The sequence below is a fragment of the Panthera onca genome, chromosome B1 (genome assembly GCF_046562875.1).
Source record: "Panthera onca isolate mPanOnc1 chromosome B1, mPanOnc1 haplotype 2, whole genome shotgun sequence".
In the NCBI taxonomy this organism is placed as follows: domain Eukaryota; kingdom Metazoa; phylum Chordata; class Mammalia; order Carnivora; family Felidae; genus Panthera; species Panthera onca.
Window position 1 is genome coordinate 156,124,528 of NC_138342.1, and position 16,056 is coordinate 156,140,583.

The window sequence follows — 16,056 nt, forward strand, 5'->3', positions numbered from 1 at the left end:
CAGAAATCCGGGGGTCACAGTGACAACCTCACTAGGTAGGGAGCAGCGGGCAAACCCCTCACTGCTCCCCTGAAGAACGTTGGAAAGCAAGTGCAGATGACAGGTTCCATTGGTTAAAATGTGCACAATTTGTTGTTGTTTTCTTTTAATGTAGATACTCAGTATTGATATAATTAGGTTATTAGTTTAATGGTTTTTATTTTCACCTTTCCCCCCAAAGACAGGGGAACAATTATTGAAAGGCACCATACTATGCTGTCAGAAAGTTTCGTTATGACTGAATGTTTGTGTCCCTCAAAATTCACATGTTAAAGCCCTAATCCCCAGTGTGATTATATTTGAAAATAGTGTCTTTACAGAAGTAATTAAGGTTCAGTGAGGTCACGAGGGTAGGGTGCTGATCAGATAGGATCAGTATTCTTATAAGAGACACCAAAGAGCTTCTTCTTACTTTGCAATTAACCACGGAGAGACTGGAGATTAGTTCAGTGTTATTTCCACATCCTACTCTTAAAAAGAAAATCAGACCTAAAATGGCATCACTTAGGTAAAGGCCCCAAGTCAGAAAACCAACACTCAATACACAGTCTGACTGCAGTTTCAACCTCCTATAAATGTAACCTTCTTTTTAAAAAACTTTTTTTTAATGTGTATTTTTGAGAGACAGAGAGAGCATGTGAGTGGTGAAGAACCAGAGAGAGAGGGAGACACAGAATCCGAAACAGGCTCCAGGCTCCGAGCCATCAGCACAGAGCCCCACACGGGGCTCAAACCCAGGGACCACAAGATCATGACCTGAGCCGAAGTCAGTGCTTAACAGACTGAGCCACCCAGGCACCCCTAAATGTAACCTATAATCAATCAACATGGGAATTTCCTGGTCAGTACCCTTTCTGTTCCCCTTAGAAGGTCCACCTTGCCTAAAACAATGGATTCTCTGCTAATAATTACCTTCTTTCCACTCCCTCTCTACCTTTAACAATCTTTTCTGTAGCCCTTTGGAGTGAGTTCCCCTCTACTTGCTAGATGGAATACTGTCTGATTTATGAATCGATTCATAAAACCAATTAGATCTTTATAATTTACTTGGTTGAATTTTTACTATTTTAACACCACAAAACTAAGAATCACACTCAGATCAGGAGGGGTCTTGAGAACATGAAGTACATCCCTCTGACTGCATCTTATACTTGACAGCACGACCTGGAAAGGTTAAATGACTTACTCAAGGTCAATCACAATGAAAGGGGCAACTGGGTGTGGATAAGCCTCTCAATGTTATTGCTATGTTGCATTCCAACACCCCTAATTTGGAATCCTAAGACTACAGACACACAGAGAATACGTTCATGGTTCCCTAAAGGTACTTATTCGAAAAAATTTTTTTGAATGTTTATTTATTTTTTGAGAGAGAGAGAGAGAGGGAGGGAGGGAGGGAGGGAAGGAAGGGGGGAGGGAAAGAGAGGGGTAGGGTAGAGAGAGAGGGAGACACAGAACCTGAGCAGTCTCCAGGCTCTGAGCTGTCTGCACAGAGTCTGATGCAGGGCTCAAACCCATGAACCATGAGATCATGACCTGAGCCGAAGTCGGACACTTAACAGACTGAGCCACCCAGGCGCCCCCTAAAGATACTTATTCTAAAACAAATAGCAGTTGTATGATGAACTGGCACATACATTTAAGGATTTGCGGTTGAGGAAAAAAAAAAGTTTTCAATATATTTGGGGGGGGGGTGTAGTTGAGAGAAGGATTTTTGTGGGCATTTGAAGATAAGCAGTATATGGCTCTTTATTCAGTTTCTTATATTTAAAGTTTATGCAGGTAATTTTTAAAAAAAGATTACATAGAGGGTTTTAAAAAAAATTTTACATTATAAATATTGTGCTGATAATTTTTCAAATGACAGCTTTATTGAACTATGACTCATATACCATAAAATTCACCTGTTTAAAATAAACAATTCAACGGAGTTTAGTGTAGTTACAGAGTTGTGAGATCACCACTGCTATCTAGTTACAGAACATTTCATCATGCCAAAAAGAAACCTTGTACCCATAAACAGTAGTTCCCCATTTCCTCTAGCCCTTGGCAACCATTAATTTCATTTCTGACCTCTTCTGGAAATTTCTCCCAAATGGAATTATACAATACATGGCCATTTGTGACTGGCTTATCTTAGCATAATGTTTTTAAGGGTCATTCATGTTGAAGCATGCATCATGATCTCATGCCTGTTTATGGCTGAATACTATTCCATTGTATGGATATGTCACATATTTTTTATCCATTCATCAGTTATTGAACATTGGGGTCGTTTCTACTTTTTGGCTTTTGTGAATAATGCTGCTGTGAACATTCACATCCAGGTTTTTGGTGGACATATTTTTTTAAATTCTTTTGTGTGAATACCTAGTAGTGGACATACGAATGACTTTTAAAGGGTGGAGTTGGAGGACAGGAGCCTCACATTTTATCTTCTTTGTTTTAGTAAAAGAATTGCCTTCTTCTGGAAGGCAATTATGTCAAGTGACCAGATCTATCTGTCTTAAGAACCAATTTTGACACAAAGAAGTAGGGGTCCAGTTAGGGGACATCAGGGGAATGGGGAGAACCCACCCCCCTCCCCACAGGGTCGCTGGGGAAATCTTGGCAGGATTTCGGGGGAGATATGAGCAAGATCAGAAGTGGCAGAGTGAAAGAGGTAAAGACTCAGAAACTGAGGAAGGAAGGACAACCCCAACTGGAAAGTAAGGTTTTATCAATGCTCCTCTTCTAAGGCACCAAAGCCTACGTGTGGGCCTGGTTGGGAGGAGATCCAAATAGAGCTATGACTCCTAGATGGAGCCTTCTTGTAATTTTAGCATCATCAGGGGCATCGCCAGCTTTCCGGCCAACCAAGAGGCTATTTCTTCCCCTTGGCTCCCCCGGCTAAGGCTCCCCGCCTTGCTTTTCCCAAGGGCTGATGGAGCCTTGGGGCACAGTCTCCTCACCTCAGCCTTGGCTTCCTCTTGCAAGCCCTGAAATGAGGGTCCCCTCCCTGATGGTGCTTACACTTCACCTAGAATAGGAGCGCCATTACAGTCACCAATCCACACGCTAACTCCCTAGGTCTGGCCAACAACATCTTTACCAAAATAATTTTTAAAATCTTCAGGATGGAGGGTGCCTGGGTGGATCAGGCGTTATGCATCTGACTTCGGCTCAGGTCATGATCTCATGGTTTGTGAGTTCGAGTCCCATATCAGGTGAGCACGAGCCCGCTTCTCTCTTTCTCTCCCTCCCTTTCTCTCTCTACCCCTCATGGGATTCTCTCTCTCTCTGCCCCTCATTCACTTGTACCTCTCTCTCTCTAAAAAAAATTTAAAAAATAGGGGTGCCTCGGTGGCTCAGTCGGTTAAGCATCCGGCTTAGGTCATGATCTCGCGGTTCGTGAGTTCGAGCCCCACGTCGGGCTCTGTGCTGACAGCTCAGAGCCTGGAACCTGCTTGGGATTCTGTGTGTGTCTCTCTCTCTGTCCCTCCCCCACTGGTGCTCTGTCTCTCTCTCTCACAAATAAATAAACATTAAAAAACATTTTCTTTTAAATAAAGAATTAATAAAAATAAAAAATAAAATCCTCAGGATGGCAAGGTGAGTTGGGGAGTGGCTACGAGGAAGGCCACAGGAGCTGTGGCAGAGGTCAGACCTGGCTCTACTAGCTGTTGACCTCAGGCAATTACTTCGCCTCCTGGTGACTCAGTTTCTTCTTCCATCAAATGTTTGGAACAGTACTTGATATACAGTAAATGTTGGCTATCATTTTGAAATACCACCTTAACTGTAAGATTGTATACCCAAATGCTGTAAAATGCTTTCCTAGGGTTTAATGAATACCCATACCTCTATCTGGTATCAGTGAAAACACCAGGACAGAAAAGATGTTACAAATGTTACCCAAAGATCTTCCTTACCTTGCATAACACTTCCAAGGAATATTCTTCTATTTCTGCCATTAAAAATAAAGACAATTAATTAACATACTTGAAAATTACCAACAAACTAAGAGGGCCCCTTTGCCAAAAAAATATACCTTATTGAATCTTTAGATTGCTGTAGTCTACTTATTTTTGGTTTTGTTTCCTGTGCTTTTGGGGTCACGTCCATGAAATCACTGTCAAGGTCAATGGCACAAAGCTTTTCATTTACGCTTTCCTCTAAGAGTTTTAGTTTCAGGTCTTACATTTAAGTCTTTAATCCATTTTGAGTTGATTTTTGTGTAGGGTGTAAGGTAAGGGTCCAATTTCATTCTCTTGCATGTGGATATCCAATTTTCCCAGCATCACTGGTTGAAGAGACTGCCCTCTCCCCTAAGGTATGTGCTAGACACCCTAGTCAAAGATCAGCTGACAGTTCAGGTGTGGATTTATTTCTGGGCTCTCTACTCAGTTCCACTGGCCATATGTCCGTCTTTATACCAATACCACCTTGTTTTGATTACTGTAGCTCTGTAATATATTTTGAAACCAGGAAGTATAAGTCTTCCAGCTTCGTTCTTTCTAAAGACTGATTTGACTATTAGGGTTTTTTTGGTGGATCATATGAATTGTAGAATTATTTTTTCTATTTCTGTAAAAAAATGTCATTGGGATTTTAAATAGGGATTCCACTGAATCTATAGATCACTTTGGGTAGTATGAACATTTTAATAATAATAGCAATTCCAGAAAGCAAAGAAGAAAAAAGAAAAAAAGAAGAGAAAACAGAAGAAAAAAACTATCGAAGAAATAATTCAAGAAAACTTCCAAGAACTAAAAGATATACGTACCCAGAAAAGTGGATGAAAAGAGACCCAGATCATGGTATATAACATCATAAAATTTTAGAACACAGCAAGATAAATAAAAAGATCCTAAAGGTATCAAGAGTGAAGAAAAAGAAAATGGTCACATAGAAAACCTCACAGATTCGAATGGCATGGGACTTTTCAGTAGCGACAAGGGAAGAGAGAAAATAGCAGGATAACGGAGTCACGGTTTTAAAGGAAAATAATGTGTTATTTAAAATCTATTGCCAAATGATATGAAATTTACATACAAATGATCTGCAATGTATTTGTATGCATTCCAGATCATCATGCTTGGCTTTAGAATTCACGTTGTGTATAATCTTTAGCAACAGTTAATGTGTAAATTATTATTTTCTTAAAAAAAGTTATAATTAGGGTATGTATAAGTCCCAATTCATCCAGAACAGTTCAGTTTGTGTTTCTTTTAATAGTGTTCTAGCCTGAATGATAAATTAATTACTAAGTTACGCCTAGGGGATTCAGGGAAGATCATAATAGAGATGAATAAAAATAAATATCTTAATAATTAAATTTGGGGAGGGGGAAACCCTTAAATGTCTTTCCTGGGTGTTTGGACTAGAAGCTTTCTTTTTGTCAAAAGTGCCTCTGCACCACTCAAGAGGCAGTGAGTAGCCGCTAAGTCGATACCATGACAATCAGGGAACAATCATGGAGGCACTCGCCTGCCACAGCAGGCTGAATGGTCTGACTGGTGGTCACCTGAGTGCCAGTTCACGTCAGCTGGCTTCAAACTCGACACAATAGGCTTGACGTGAACACGGGGGAGGCAGCTCAGGGAAGGGGTGGTGAGCAGCTTGTTTGGTTCACTGAGCTGCCATGGTTAACAGCACGGCTGGCACCGGGAGGGACAGGGATTCTGCCGCAGGCCTGGCTGTAACACGTTCCTGTCCCCACCTGGGGAGCTTAACAGTTTGGGGCTGAGAACCCCTCTGAAACTGATAAAGCAGTAGACTCCCTCACCCCAGGCAAGTGTTCATAAATCCACACATAGACTCGGGTTCATAGGCCCCTGATGTCCATCCTTAGATAGGCCCATCTGGGATCCAGAGACCCTGGGTTAAGAATCTGGCCTACCAATTACCGTATGATCCAGCAGTTCCACTTCTGGGTATACACCCCAAAAAACTGAAAGGAGGAACTCAAGCAGATACTGCATACCCATATTTGTAGCAGCATTATTCAACATTAGCCAGAAGGTGGAGGCAACACAAATGTCCACTGATGAACAGATGGATAAACAAAATGTGATCTATAGTTACAATGAAGTATTATTCAGCCTCCAAAAGGAAGGAAATTGTGATATATGCCACAATGTGGATGAATCTTGAAGACATCATGCTAAGTGATATCAGCCAGCCACAAAAGGATAAATATTGTATGATCCACTTAGAGATGACTGGAGTAGTCAAATTCATAGATAGAGAGAAAGGTAGTTGCCAGGGGCTAGGGAAAGGGGAATGGGGAATTAGTGCTTAAGGAGTACAGAGTTCTGCAAGATGAAAAAAGTTCTATAGCTGTATGGTACATCCTATGCCCTATATCCTCCCGACCAGTGGGAGACTTCCTCAGGGCATAGGCCACTGGGTTTCTTGTGTTCTTTCAGGTAATGCAGAGCAGGGATATCTGAGCCCAAAGTGCACAGACACAGATCACTGAAGGAGAGAGGAAGGGCGAAGTCAGACCCCCTTGAAGGGCTGCTTGCTCCAACGTGGGCCCAGGGAAAGTCAGTGCGGTTGGAGAGCTCAGGCAGAAGGCATAACCAACACAGGACAGCTGTGAGACAGCTAACCTACCAGGAGGAGCAGATGACTCTCCATAGCCTTTCATATCCAGAGCTAGCACCCGGAAACCCGCCTGAGCCAGAGCAGGGATCTAGAAAACAAACAATTCAGGTACACTCAAGTGTGGCCTCATCAGTCTTTTGCCGACACTCCTTCTTTCTTCCTTCTATCCCCGTTCTTGTAAATGGTTCAACTCAAAGCGCCATGTGGCACTATCTGGAATCACCACCACGAGGCTGGAACAAGCCCACCTGCATAGGGCGGCCATGCACAGTGGTAGGACTCGTATACTGCATCTAATGCTACATCTAAGCATTTTTCTTAGCATAGCACAGATCTTGCAGATTTCTATATTCATTACAAAGGCTTCCCAGCAGGTGGCATAAAGTGTCCGGAAGAATCTGCCTTTTTCTAATCTGCAAAAGTGGCATATGGGGCTAGCACAGATCTGAGGTCTGGCCCCAACTCTGGCCCCAACACTTCTGAGGTATCACATGGTCACACGTTCAAGACGATGCTCCACTGTTAAGTTTTCAGCTTCTTAAGGGCATTCTACTCTGGGCCATACCACCTAGACTTTCCCCTCCCTTCCCCTCCCCCTGGCTGGGGCGTACCTTCCCCCAGTTTCCTTTACCTGGTACCTCCAAGAGAACCAGCTCTCCGGAAATCCATGGCACAGGCACACGGCAGGACCGGAGCCCAGCTCCACAAAATGCATACGCACCCCAGGCTGTAGAAAAGAGAGGTGAGCGGGTAGTGACCACAGCACCAGGCTGGGCAGAACCAGGTACGCCTTCTGCAGGCTGCCCCAGGCCTTCTCAGTGTATTGCCAGACCTCACATGGCCCAGTTTGCTCAGCTCAAGACCCCAGTGCTAGAAGATGTTCAAGAAGACAACTGGCCAAAGTGCATTAAAAACAGGCAGCTTTCCTAGGCACATAGGAAGCCTGAAAAGAAGGTTATAATGTTGGAAAGAAGAACAAAACAATTCGGCCTTCCTCCCTGAAAGGCCCTCATACCGTCAGAGTTTCTGATACTGTTTGACAGGTCTTCTGTATTTTAAACTGGGCTGATTTTGTGCACAGTGTAATATTCATGTTAACATACAGAATACCAGGATTGCTTTGTTAAAAATTATCTTTTTTTTTTTTTTAATTTATTCATTTTGCAGGGAGGGGAAGAGAGAAGGAGATAGAGAATCCCAAGCAGGCTCGCGCTGTCACTGCAGAGCCTGACACGGGGCTTGAACCCATAAACCATGAGATCATGACCTGAGCCCAAACCAAGAGTTGGGCATTTGGGGCACCTGGGTGTCTCAGTTGGTTAAGCGTCCAACTTTGGCTTAGGTCATAATCTCACGGTTCGTGGGTTCATGCCCTGTGTCTGGTTTTGTGCTGATAGCTCAGAACCTGGAGCCTGCTTCGGATGCAGTGTCTCCAGCTCTCTGCCCCTCCCCTGCTCATGCTCTGTCCTTCTCTCTCTCTCTCAAAAATGAAAAAGTGTTAAAAAAAAAAAAAAAAGAGTTGGGCATTTAACTAACAGAGCCACCTAGATGCCCCTAAAAATTATTTATCTCTTAGATATAAAGTCTTCTTCAAGCTTTGCTAACTTCTTGTCCTTTCTGGGCTCTGTGTGTCAGAGGCTGCTAGAGCTCTGTATCTGTGTTCTCTTCTCCCTGGCACCTGACAGCATCTTCCAGACCTCCCCCACTTCCTCGCAATGGATGTGGCCATGTGGCCGAGTTCTGGCCAAAGGTATATGAGTCGGAGAAGTATGTGCTACATCCTGGGCCCGTATAACCCTCCCACACTTGGTCCTCCTCCTTTTCCTATCTGCTCCTGGATAGTTAGGGCCTCAAGAAAGTGAGAGCCAGCAGAAAGAAGGAGCCTGGCTGCTTGAACAACTGCATGGAGAACACCCACTCCTACCCCACACTGGACTGCTCTGCAAGCAAGAAAACAAACTTGGTGTTGGGCCACTGAAACCTTGGGATTGTTTGTTTTAGTACTGAACCTACTTCAATCATTATCGTGTGGTCTAAGCACACGAACTAAAGCAATATGGAGGCAAAGTGCTCTATTTTCCCCCAAAGTATGTGTCTCCAACTTTCTAATGGAAAGAAATGAGAAAAATAAGCTTTGCATCTAGAAATTCACTTGGAGCAATTCTATTTAGCTGCATCTCCGATTACTCCAAACTCCGTGTTCCAAACCGGAAGTTTCACTCATGATTCCCAAGGAGTTATTTTGCTCGAGAAAGCATTTGGCTGGCATTTCACATACTCCTTCATGGTCTACAGTCTTATCAGAATATGTTCCATAGTGTTCCGGTTGGTACTTGGCAAAGGGAAGGATTTAACTTGAAATTCTATACTCCTTATATTGAAAAATGTTCTAGTACTGATGTCCAGTGAAATGATCTTTTTTTTTTTATATTATTTATATTTTATTTTTCCTCCCTTTATTTTTCCTCCCTTCCCCTCCCGCCATGGTCTTCTGTTAAGTTTCTCAAGATCCACATATGAGTGAAAACATGGGGTATCTTTCTCTGACTGACTTATTTCTCCAGTAAAATGATTTTTTTTAAAACATTTATTTATTTGAGAGACAGAGCATGAACGGGGGAGGGTCAGAGAGAGAGGGAGACACAGAATCTGAAACAGGCTCCAGGCTCTGAGCTGTCAGCACAGAGCCCAACGCGGGGCTTGCACTCACAGACCGCGAGATCATGACCTGAGCTGAAGTCGGCCACTTAACCGACTGAGCCACCCAGGTGCTCCTAAAATGATCTTAATCTGCCTCTGTTGTAAGTGAAGCCTAACTCAAAGGACCCCTCTCGCTGCTTCATATTTGACTGAGTAGCCCAGCAAACGCACGTACTTTCCCATCCTTTACGTGATATGTTAATAAAATTACCAGAAAGCCAGAAAATGAGAAAGATCGAACCCAGGCTGGACTGCACCAGCATTCAGGGAAGACAGAAGGAATAGCTCCGCCCCAGAAGTAGCCGCCCCAGGCCTTTAATTTGGAGCGAAGACAGAGGGGGTGATAAAGCAGCTCTGATCACACTCCTTCAAGGTCAAATGAGAAATGTATCGAAAGGGACTGGACCTTCAAGCCTCAGAGGAGAACAACCCTGTCCTTGGCATTGAAGCCACAAGGATACAGCCCAGACCCCAGGCCCCAGGGAAAGAGTCCCTAGCTCCTCAATACCGGAGATGAGGTGTGAGGGGACCTCATGAAACGCTCACCCCTTCAGGAGCCCCAAAGGTTACAGGAGGGGCGGCGCTGACGCTGACCAGTAGCTTCAGCCCTTTCTTTCTATCCGGCTTCCATTTATCCTTACGTGCCTACCCCACCACGGCTGCTAAGCATTCACCGCGGCAGCCTCCGCCCTCACAGGGCCCATCCCAAGCGCTCCAGGCACCACTATTATACAAGGACCTGTGAATGTTTATCTCAGTAGACTGGAAGATTCCTGAGGTCACAGAAGGCCCTCCATTCATCTTGGTATTTCTCTCCATGCCTGGCAAATAACAAATACCCAGTAAATATCGGAGGGGTTGTCCTCCAGGGCAGCAGGGGGTACTACGCCCTGTGGTCTGCATGCGGTATTTTAATTACCGTTGACCCTTGAACAAGGTGGGGACAAGGGGTACTGACCCCCACCCGGAGTCGAACATCTGCATGTAACTTTTGACTCCCCCAAAACTGAACTACTACTAGCTTGCTGTTGACCAGAAGCCTTACCGATAATAGTTGATTAACACGTATTTTGTGTTCTATGTCTCATATGCTGGAATCTTACAATAAAGTGAGCTAGAGGAAAGAAAACGTATCTGAGAAAATCATAAGGGAGAGAAAATGCATCTAGAGCACTGTTCTTACAAAATCCTCATATGAGTGGACCCATGCTATTCAAACCCGTGTTGTTCAAGGGTCAACTGTAATCCACACAAGAACGCTGAAGGCAGGTATTAGTATCACCTCATTATAAAGCTGCATACACTGAGATTCAGAGTGATAAAGAAATGTACCTGGGGGCACCTAGGTGACTCAGTCGGCTAAGCATCTGACTCTTGATTTAGGCTCAGGTCATGATCTCGCGGTTTTGTGAGTTTGAGCCCCATGTCAGGCTCTGTGCTGATTCTACAGAGCCTGCTTGGGATTCTCTCTCTCTCTCTCTCTCTCTCTCTCTCTCTGCCCCTCCCCAGCTTGTACTCTCTCTCTCTCAAAATAAATAAATAAAAAGAATTATTAAAAAAAGAAAAAAAGAAATGTACCTAAACTTGCAAACTTGGTGCCCATGCCAGGATTCAAACTGGTTCTGCCTGTCTCCAAAGCAACTATCCCATCTTGTTTAGCATACAAGCTGACCTGCAGCTTTGGGTCCCTTTTCATTTAAATGGGACCAATGACAAATTAAGAGAGATCCCAAAGTGAATCCACTGAATGGGGTTAGGACATTCTAACACCCTGCTCTGTATCCTGGCTGGCTCAGGAGTCGAGGCCCCTCTGCACATGGCCTTGGCTTTGCCATAGCCCTGACCACCAGATGTTTTAATGACCACTTCTGTCCTTTGTCCTCACTCTGGGTTCCTTGAGAACGAGTCTGTCTTGTTCTCATACCTGGCCCTTGCTGACACCAAGGCAGTGGGTGATGAATATGTGTTGGAATAGAAACAAGTTCTCCCCAGAACACAGGCCAGACACACATGCCCTTTAGCACCTCTGGGCAACTCAGGGCCCCATATAACCTGTTGTTCCAAAGGAGTCTGACTACATCTGTCACACTGCTTTGCATATCCTAAGGCGTGGTGCCTTCCGACTTCTGTGGACTGCTACTCGTGGCAAGTACTATTTCCCTACAAGCAGCGGATGTTCGGCTACCCTTGGTATTTAACAAATGTCTCTGCAGGTCCGTGTAGGTGACATATTTAGGGAGGGCGCAGCGGCCTGGGAGAGAGCGCTCACATACCTTTATTGGCACATAGCCATGGCTCACGTCCCTCGGATTGCATGCGATTGGCAGAGCGGTGGCAACTTGGAGAAGCTGGACGGAAAAGAGGTACAGTAAGAGAGGCGGCAGCCTCCTTCTGTGAGAAGTTCTGAGAGAGCTTCCAGAACTCCAGAGTGCTGGCCTGTGCTGTGGCCTCCTGGGTCCTCCGGGGATTTCCCAGCTCATGTCCCTCTCCTGCAGGCACACAGCTACATTTCTCTTCTCCCCTCTCTCTCAGGTCAGAGTAGCCCATGACTGAGTCCTCTGACAGAAGGGTATGGCCTATCAGCCTGACCCATTAAAATCCCCCTCGATTCTCTAAATTCTCTACCCCACCTCTCCCAGGTGAGAGCCTGGTGTGACCTGGGAAACTACCGGCGGAAGACAGTGGGTCCTCCGTCAACCTGGGTCTTTGAATGGCTGCATGAAGCAAAGCCCCTGGCTGCCACCAACTGAACTTCACATAAGGAAAAAAAAACAACAAAAACCAACTGCTCTAAAACACTGAGATTTTGTACTTCAATTAATAGAATTCTTCTCTGTGGCAGTTCCTCAAGTGGTCACCCAGGCACTTCTTGGACAGCATTAGGGATGCAAAGTTCACCGTCCCATCACTGGATGGCTCTGCTGAAGGGATTCTCTCTCAAGATGGCCAAAATCAAACTCTCTCGGCCTCTGTATTCATCTGCTCGAGCTGCCATAACAATGTGCCACAGACAAGGTGACAGAAACAACAGACAGTTATGTCTCTCAGTTCTGGAAGCTGGGTTGGTTCTTCCTGAGGCCTCCCTCTTTGGCTTGCAATGGCCGCCTTCACCCTGGGTCCTCACATGGTCTTCCCTCTGTGTGTGTGTGTGTCCTAACTGCCTCTTCTCATAAGGACACAGTCATACTGGTTTAAGGCCTACCCCAATGACCTCATTTTACCTTAATCACCTCTTTAAAAGCCCTATCTCCAAATATAGTCACTTCTGAGGTCCTGGGGCTTTCACATGAATGAATTTGAGGTGGAAGGGGGCAGAGTTCAGCCTGCAGTCCCCAGGTCTGTCCTCTGGAGTCCCAGGAGGTCAGATAACCCATCTTTGTATGACATCTGGGTAAAGAAGAAAATTCCTGAACAAAAGGTGCATAAGGGGCTCCTTTGACTCATTTGTGTCAGGTATCTTGAGACAAATGATAAAGGACAGGATGCTGAGCACACCTAAGTGAATTTATTCATGACAAGTGACATATTAGTGACTTCTACTGCTAGATCTCTCATCTTTAGTCCCAAAGCTGTAACTGAGGAAGAAGTGGCTCCCATCAGCTATCCAGTTCTCTGACCTCTAAAGCGCAGGAAGTAAACTATGAAATCCACCTCCCTTTTAAACATGGAAGAGTCTGCCTGGGCATCCTCCGAGGGTGGGAAACAGAAGGCAAGCCCCCAACCTCTGTGGCATCTGGAGGGGATTCAGGGTGTGGCAGGAGGGATGGGCAGCTTGGTGGCCTCTGATGACAATGAGCCTTGTCGGGCCTGAGAAAGCCAAGACACTGACCATAGGCCAGTGTGCCTTGGGACTCTTCTTCTAAGGTATCCCTGACTTCCTAGGTCACACCCTAGCAGATGTCCCACTGCTTCCAGGGCTGAGGGGGTGGGGGTTTCCTGTTCTTATAGTTCTCCCGCCATTTATACAATTTACAAAGCCTGCTCAGAACTGAGTCCCATAGCCTTCCTGAGAGATAAGGGGTAAGTCTCCTCCACTTAAAAAGGTGTAATTTTCATTTTCATTTCATTTTTCCTTTTATCTTGCCCATACTCTGAAGAAGGAGACAGGTGAGGCACAGTTTACTTTTCTGATTTTACAGGACAGGTATCTGTGGCTCATATATGACCAGGGGATACTAGTAAGTGGGGCAAGCAGGTGGCTGCTGGGATTCCACGTTTTCTTCTCTGCTGCACAAGACCTTCAGGCTTGTGGAAGGATAAATCAAGTCTGGGCAAGACGCTTTGAGGTTGTGAAGTCATTAGATACACATTTTGTATTTATTTGTTAAAGATGACAAATCAATTGTCCCTGTCATGGGGGCTAAATTTGTGTCCCCTCCAAATTCATCTGTTGACATCTTAATCCCCAGAGCCTCAGAATGGGACTGTGTTTGGAGATAAGGTCTTTAAAGAGGACACTTAGGTTAAACGAGGTCATTGTGGAGTGAGCCTACTAGAGTTAAACTATAATCTGGCTGGTGCCCTTGTAAGAGGAGGGCGTTTGGACACACACACAGGGCAAGACCATGTGAAGACAGAGAGAATGTGGCCATCCATCTACAAGCCAAGGAGAGAGGCCTCAGAAGAAACCGTCCCACCAACACCTTAATCTTGGACTTCTGGCCTCCTACCCAGACTGCCTTGGCCACCCAGTCTGTGTACTTTATGGCACCTCAGGAAACGAACTCAGTTCCCTTTGAGAAAATGGTTGGGATGGCTGTGACGTCCAGCTGGCTTAGCCAGGCATATGTCCCTCCCTCCTCTCGCATTATGCTGACACAAGCAAAGCAATGCATTCCTGCAAAAGGCTTGTATTAACTGTTCCGCCTGGGCTCAGCGGGCTCAGCCATCTCAGGTAGACTTCTCTAACAACAAAAGGTTCCTCAGCTCTGGCACAGAAGGCTAACCCCTAGGCCACCATCAGACATCATTAAGGGCATCCCATCCTCCTCTGTGAGGGATGGTTAACTAAACCACTCTGAGTGCCAGCAGTATGATCAGGCAGACCAGGTGAGGACTGTGCCCTGCACCCCCATGGGGTCAGGCCTGGCAGCTAAATTCTCAATATTTACTCTAAAAAGTCAAGGCTGGTGGGTTTGAAAGCCTCAATCTTGTCTTGGGTCTTGGTTCTTCTGACTCTGACTAGTATGGATTCTCCTTCTCAGAGCAGTTTCTCTGTTCATGACTGCAGAGAAATAAATACAAAGCTCTTCAAGGACATCATGCTGATTACACAATAGGTACTGGCCTCCCACCCAGGAGGTTCAAGAACTCCCAGAACCAGTTCTCCCCTCCCTTGCTGTTTCTTGCACACCTAAGCACTGGTGACTGGCCAAAACCCAACCTGGCACAGCCGTAAAGTTACCTGCACCCCAGTTACTTTCTCCAGTTCCCTCAGGGCTGTGTCTGTGTCACGGACGAGAATGGTGACCATCCCCAAGTCACGAGCTGGCTTCAGATTAGCCCCGATGTCATCCAAGAATACAACCTATATCCAAATAGCACAGATACTAGAATCACCACCGGCCAAAGCAAAACTCATGCGTGAGGGACAACACCGGAAAGAAACACATTAAAATGCAAACACTGGTTATTTTATGACAAGATGAAGAGTTACTTTTTCTCCATATAATTATTTACTCTTAAAGTTAAAAATATTTAGGGGTGCCTGGGTGGCTCAGTCGGTTAAGTGTCCGACTTTGGCTCAGGTCATGATCTCCCAGTCCATGAGTTTGAGCCCCGCATCGGGCTCTGTGCTAATAGCTCAGAGCCTGGAGACTGCTTCGGACTCTGAAGCTTCCTCTCTCTCTGCCCCTCTCCCGCTTGCACTCTATCTCAAAAACAGAAAAACATTTTTTAAAAAAAGTTAAAAACATTTAATTACATGAGCATACACATAAACATACAGATAGATACACTTATTCCCATGTGCACTTATGGGTTTCAGCCTGAATTCTGAAACTGTAAGAAAATTAAGGAAGGATATAAACTTATCAGGGTGACATCAAAATAAATTAATCTAGGAAATCAACATGTATGAACAGACGAACAGACAAAAAAAAGTGTAGAAAAGAACTGTAATAAGGGCAGATACTAAAACAAATTATCAAGCCACAGAAGGTAAAAAAAAAAAAGGGGGTGGTGGTGGTGAGGGGGTGTTAGAAGATAGACATGTTAGTGAAATAGAAGAGAGCTGAGGAATAAACCCAAATATAAACAATTCGTGTTGTCTGCCTGATGAGGAAAAATAGTATTTGAAAGATTATATAATTATTTTAACTGTTTTGGGGGAAAAAATGGATGCTTCCTTCACACCTCATCCCAAAATAAATTCTGAATGGAGCAAAGATGGACATTTTAAAGTTAAAAGAAAATCCTTAAAGTTGTAGAAGAAAGCGTAAGCGCATTCATCATCTTGGATTACGGCAGGTCTAGAATTCTAAGCAGCTCACACGACCCAAAAGTCAGAAACGAGAAGACGTTTATTTATACGCACACTAAAATTCAGAGCACTGTTACAAGGCTTAATCCAGGGACTAAGGGGAGTAAGAGCAAAGTATGAGAGGAGAGAGGAAGACTTCTGGGATTGAGCCTGATAAGGATTCCCCATGACAGAGTTCAGGGTTTCATCTGATGAGCTCGTGGACAAGGTGGGGCCAATGAGAAAGAGTCAGAAACATCAGTGAA

The 16,056-nt window shown here is 44.8% G+C and overlaps 1 protein-coding gene across 2 annotated transcripts in view; it reads right to left on the reverse strand.

Annotated features, from left to right (window-relative positions):
- Nucleotides 1-16,056, reverse strand: part of EPHX2 (epoxide hydrolase 2) — a 77,469-nt gene that overhangs the window by 37,860 nt on the left and 23,553 nt on the right. For both annotated transcript variants that reach the window (XM_060653645.3, XM_060653646.3), the window contains exons 5-9: nt 14,735-14,857; nt 11,604-11,678; nt 7,262-7,357; nt 6,640-6,718; nt 3,951-3,985 (exon numbers count right to left, since the gene is read on the reverse strand). In XM_060653645.3, the coding sequence (XP_060509628.3) occupies nt 3,951-3,985; nt 6,640-6,718; nt 7,262-7,357; nt 11,604-11,678; nt 14,735-14,857 (408 nt within the window). The remainder of the gene's footprint in view (nt 1-3,950; nt 3,986-6,639; nt 6,719-7,261; nt 7,358-11,603; nt 11,679-14,734; nt 14,858-16,056) is intronic.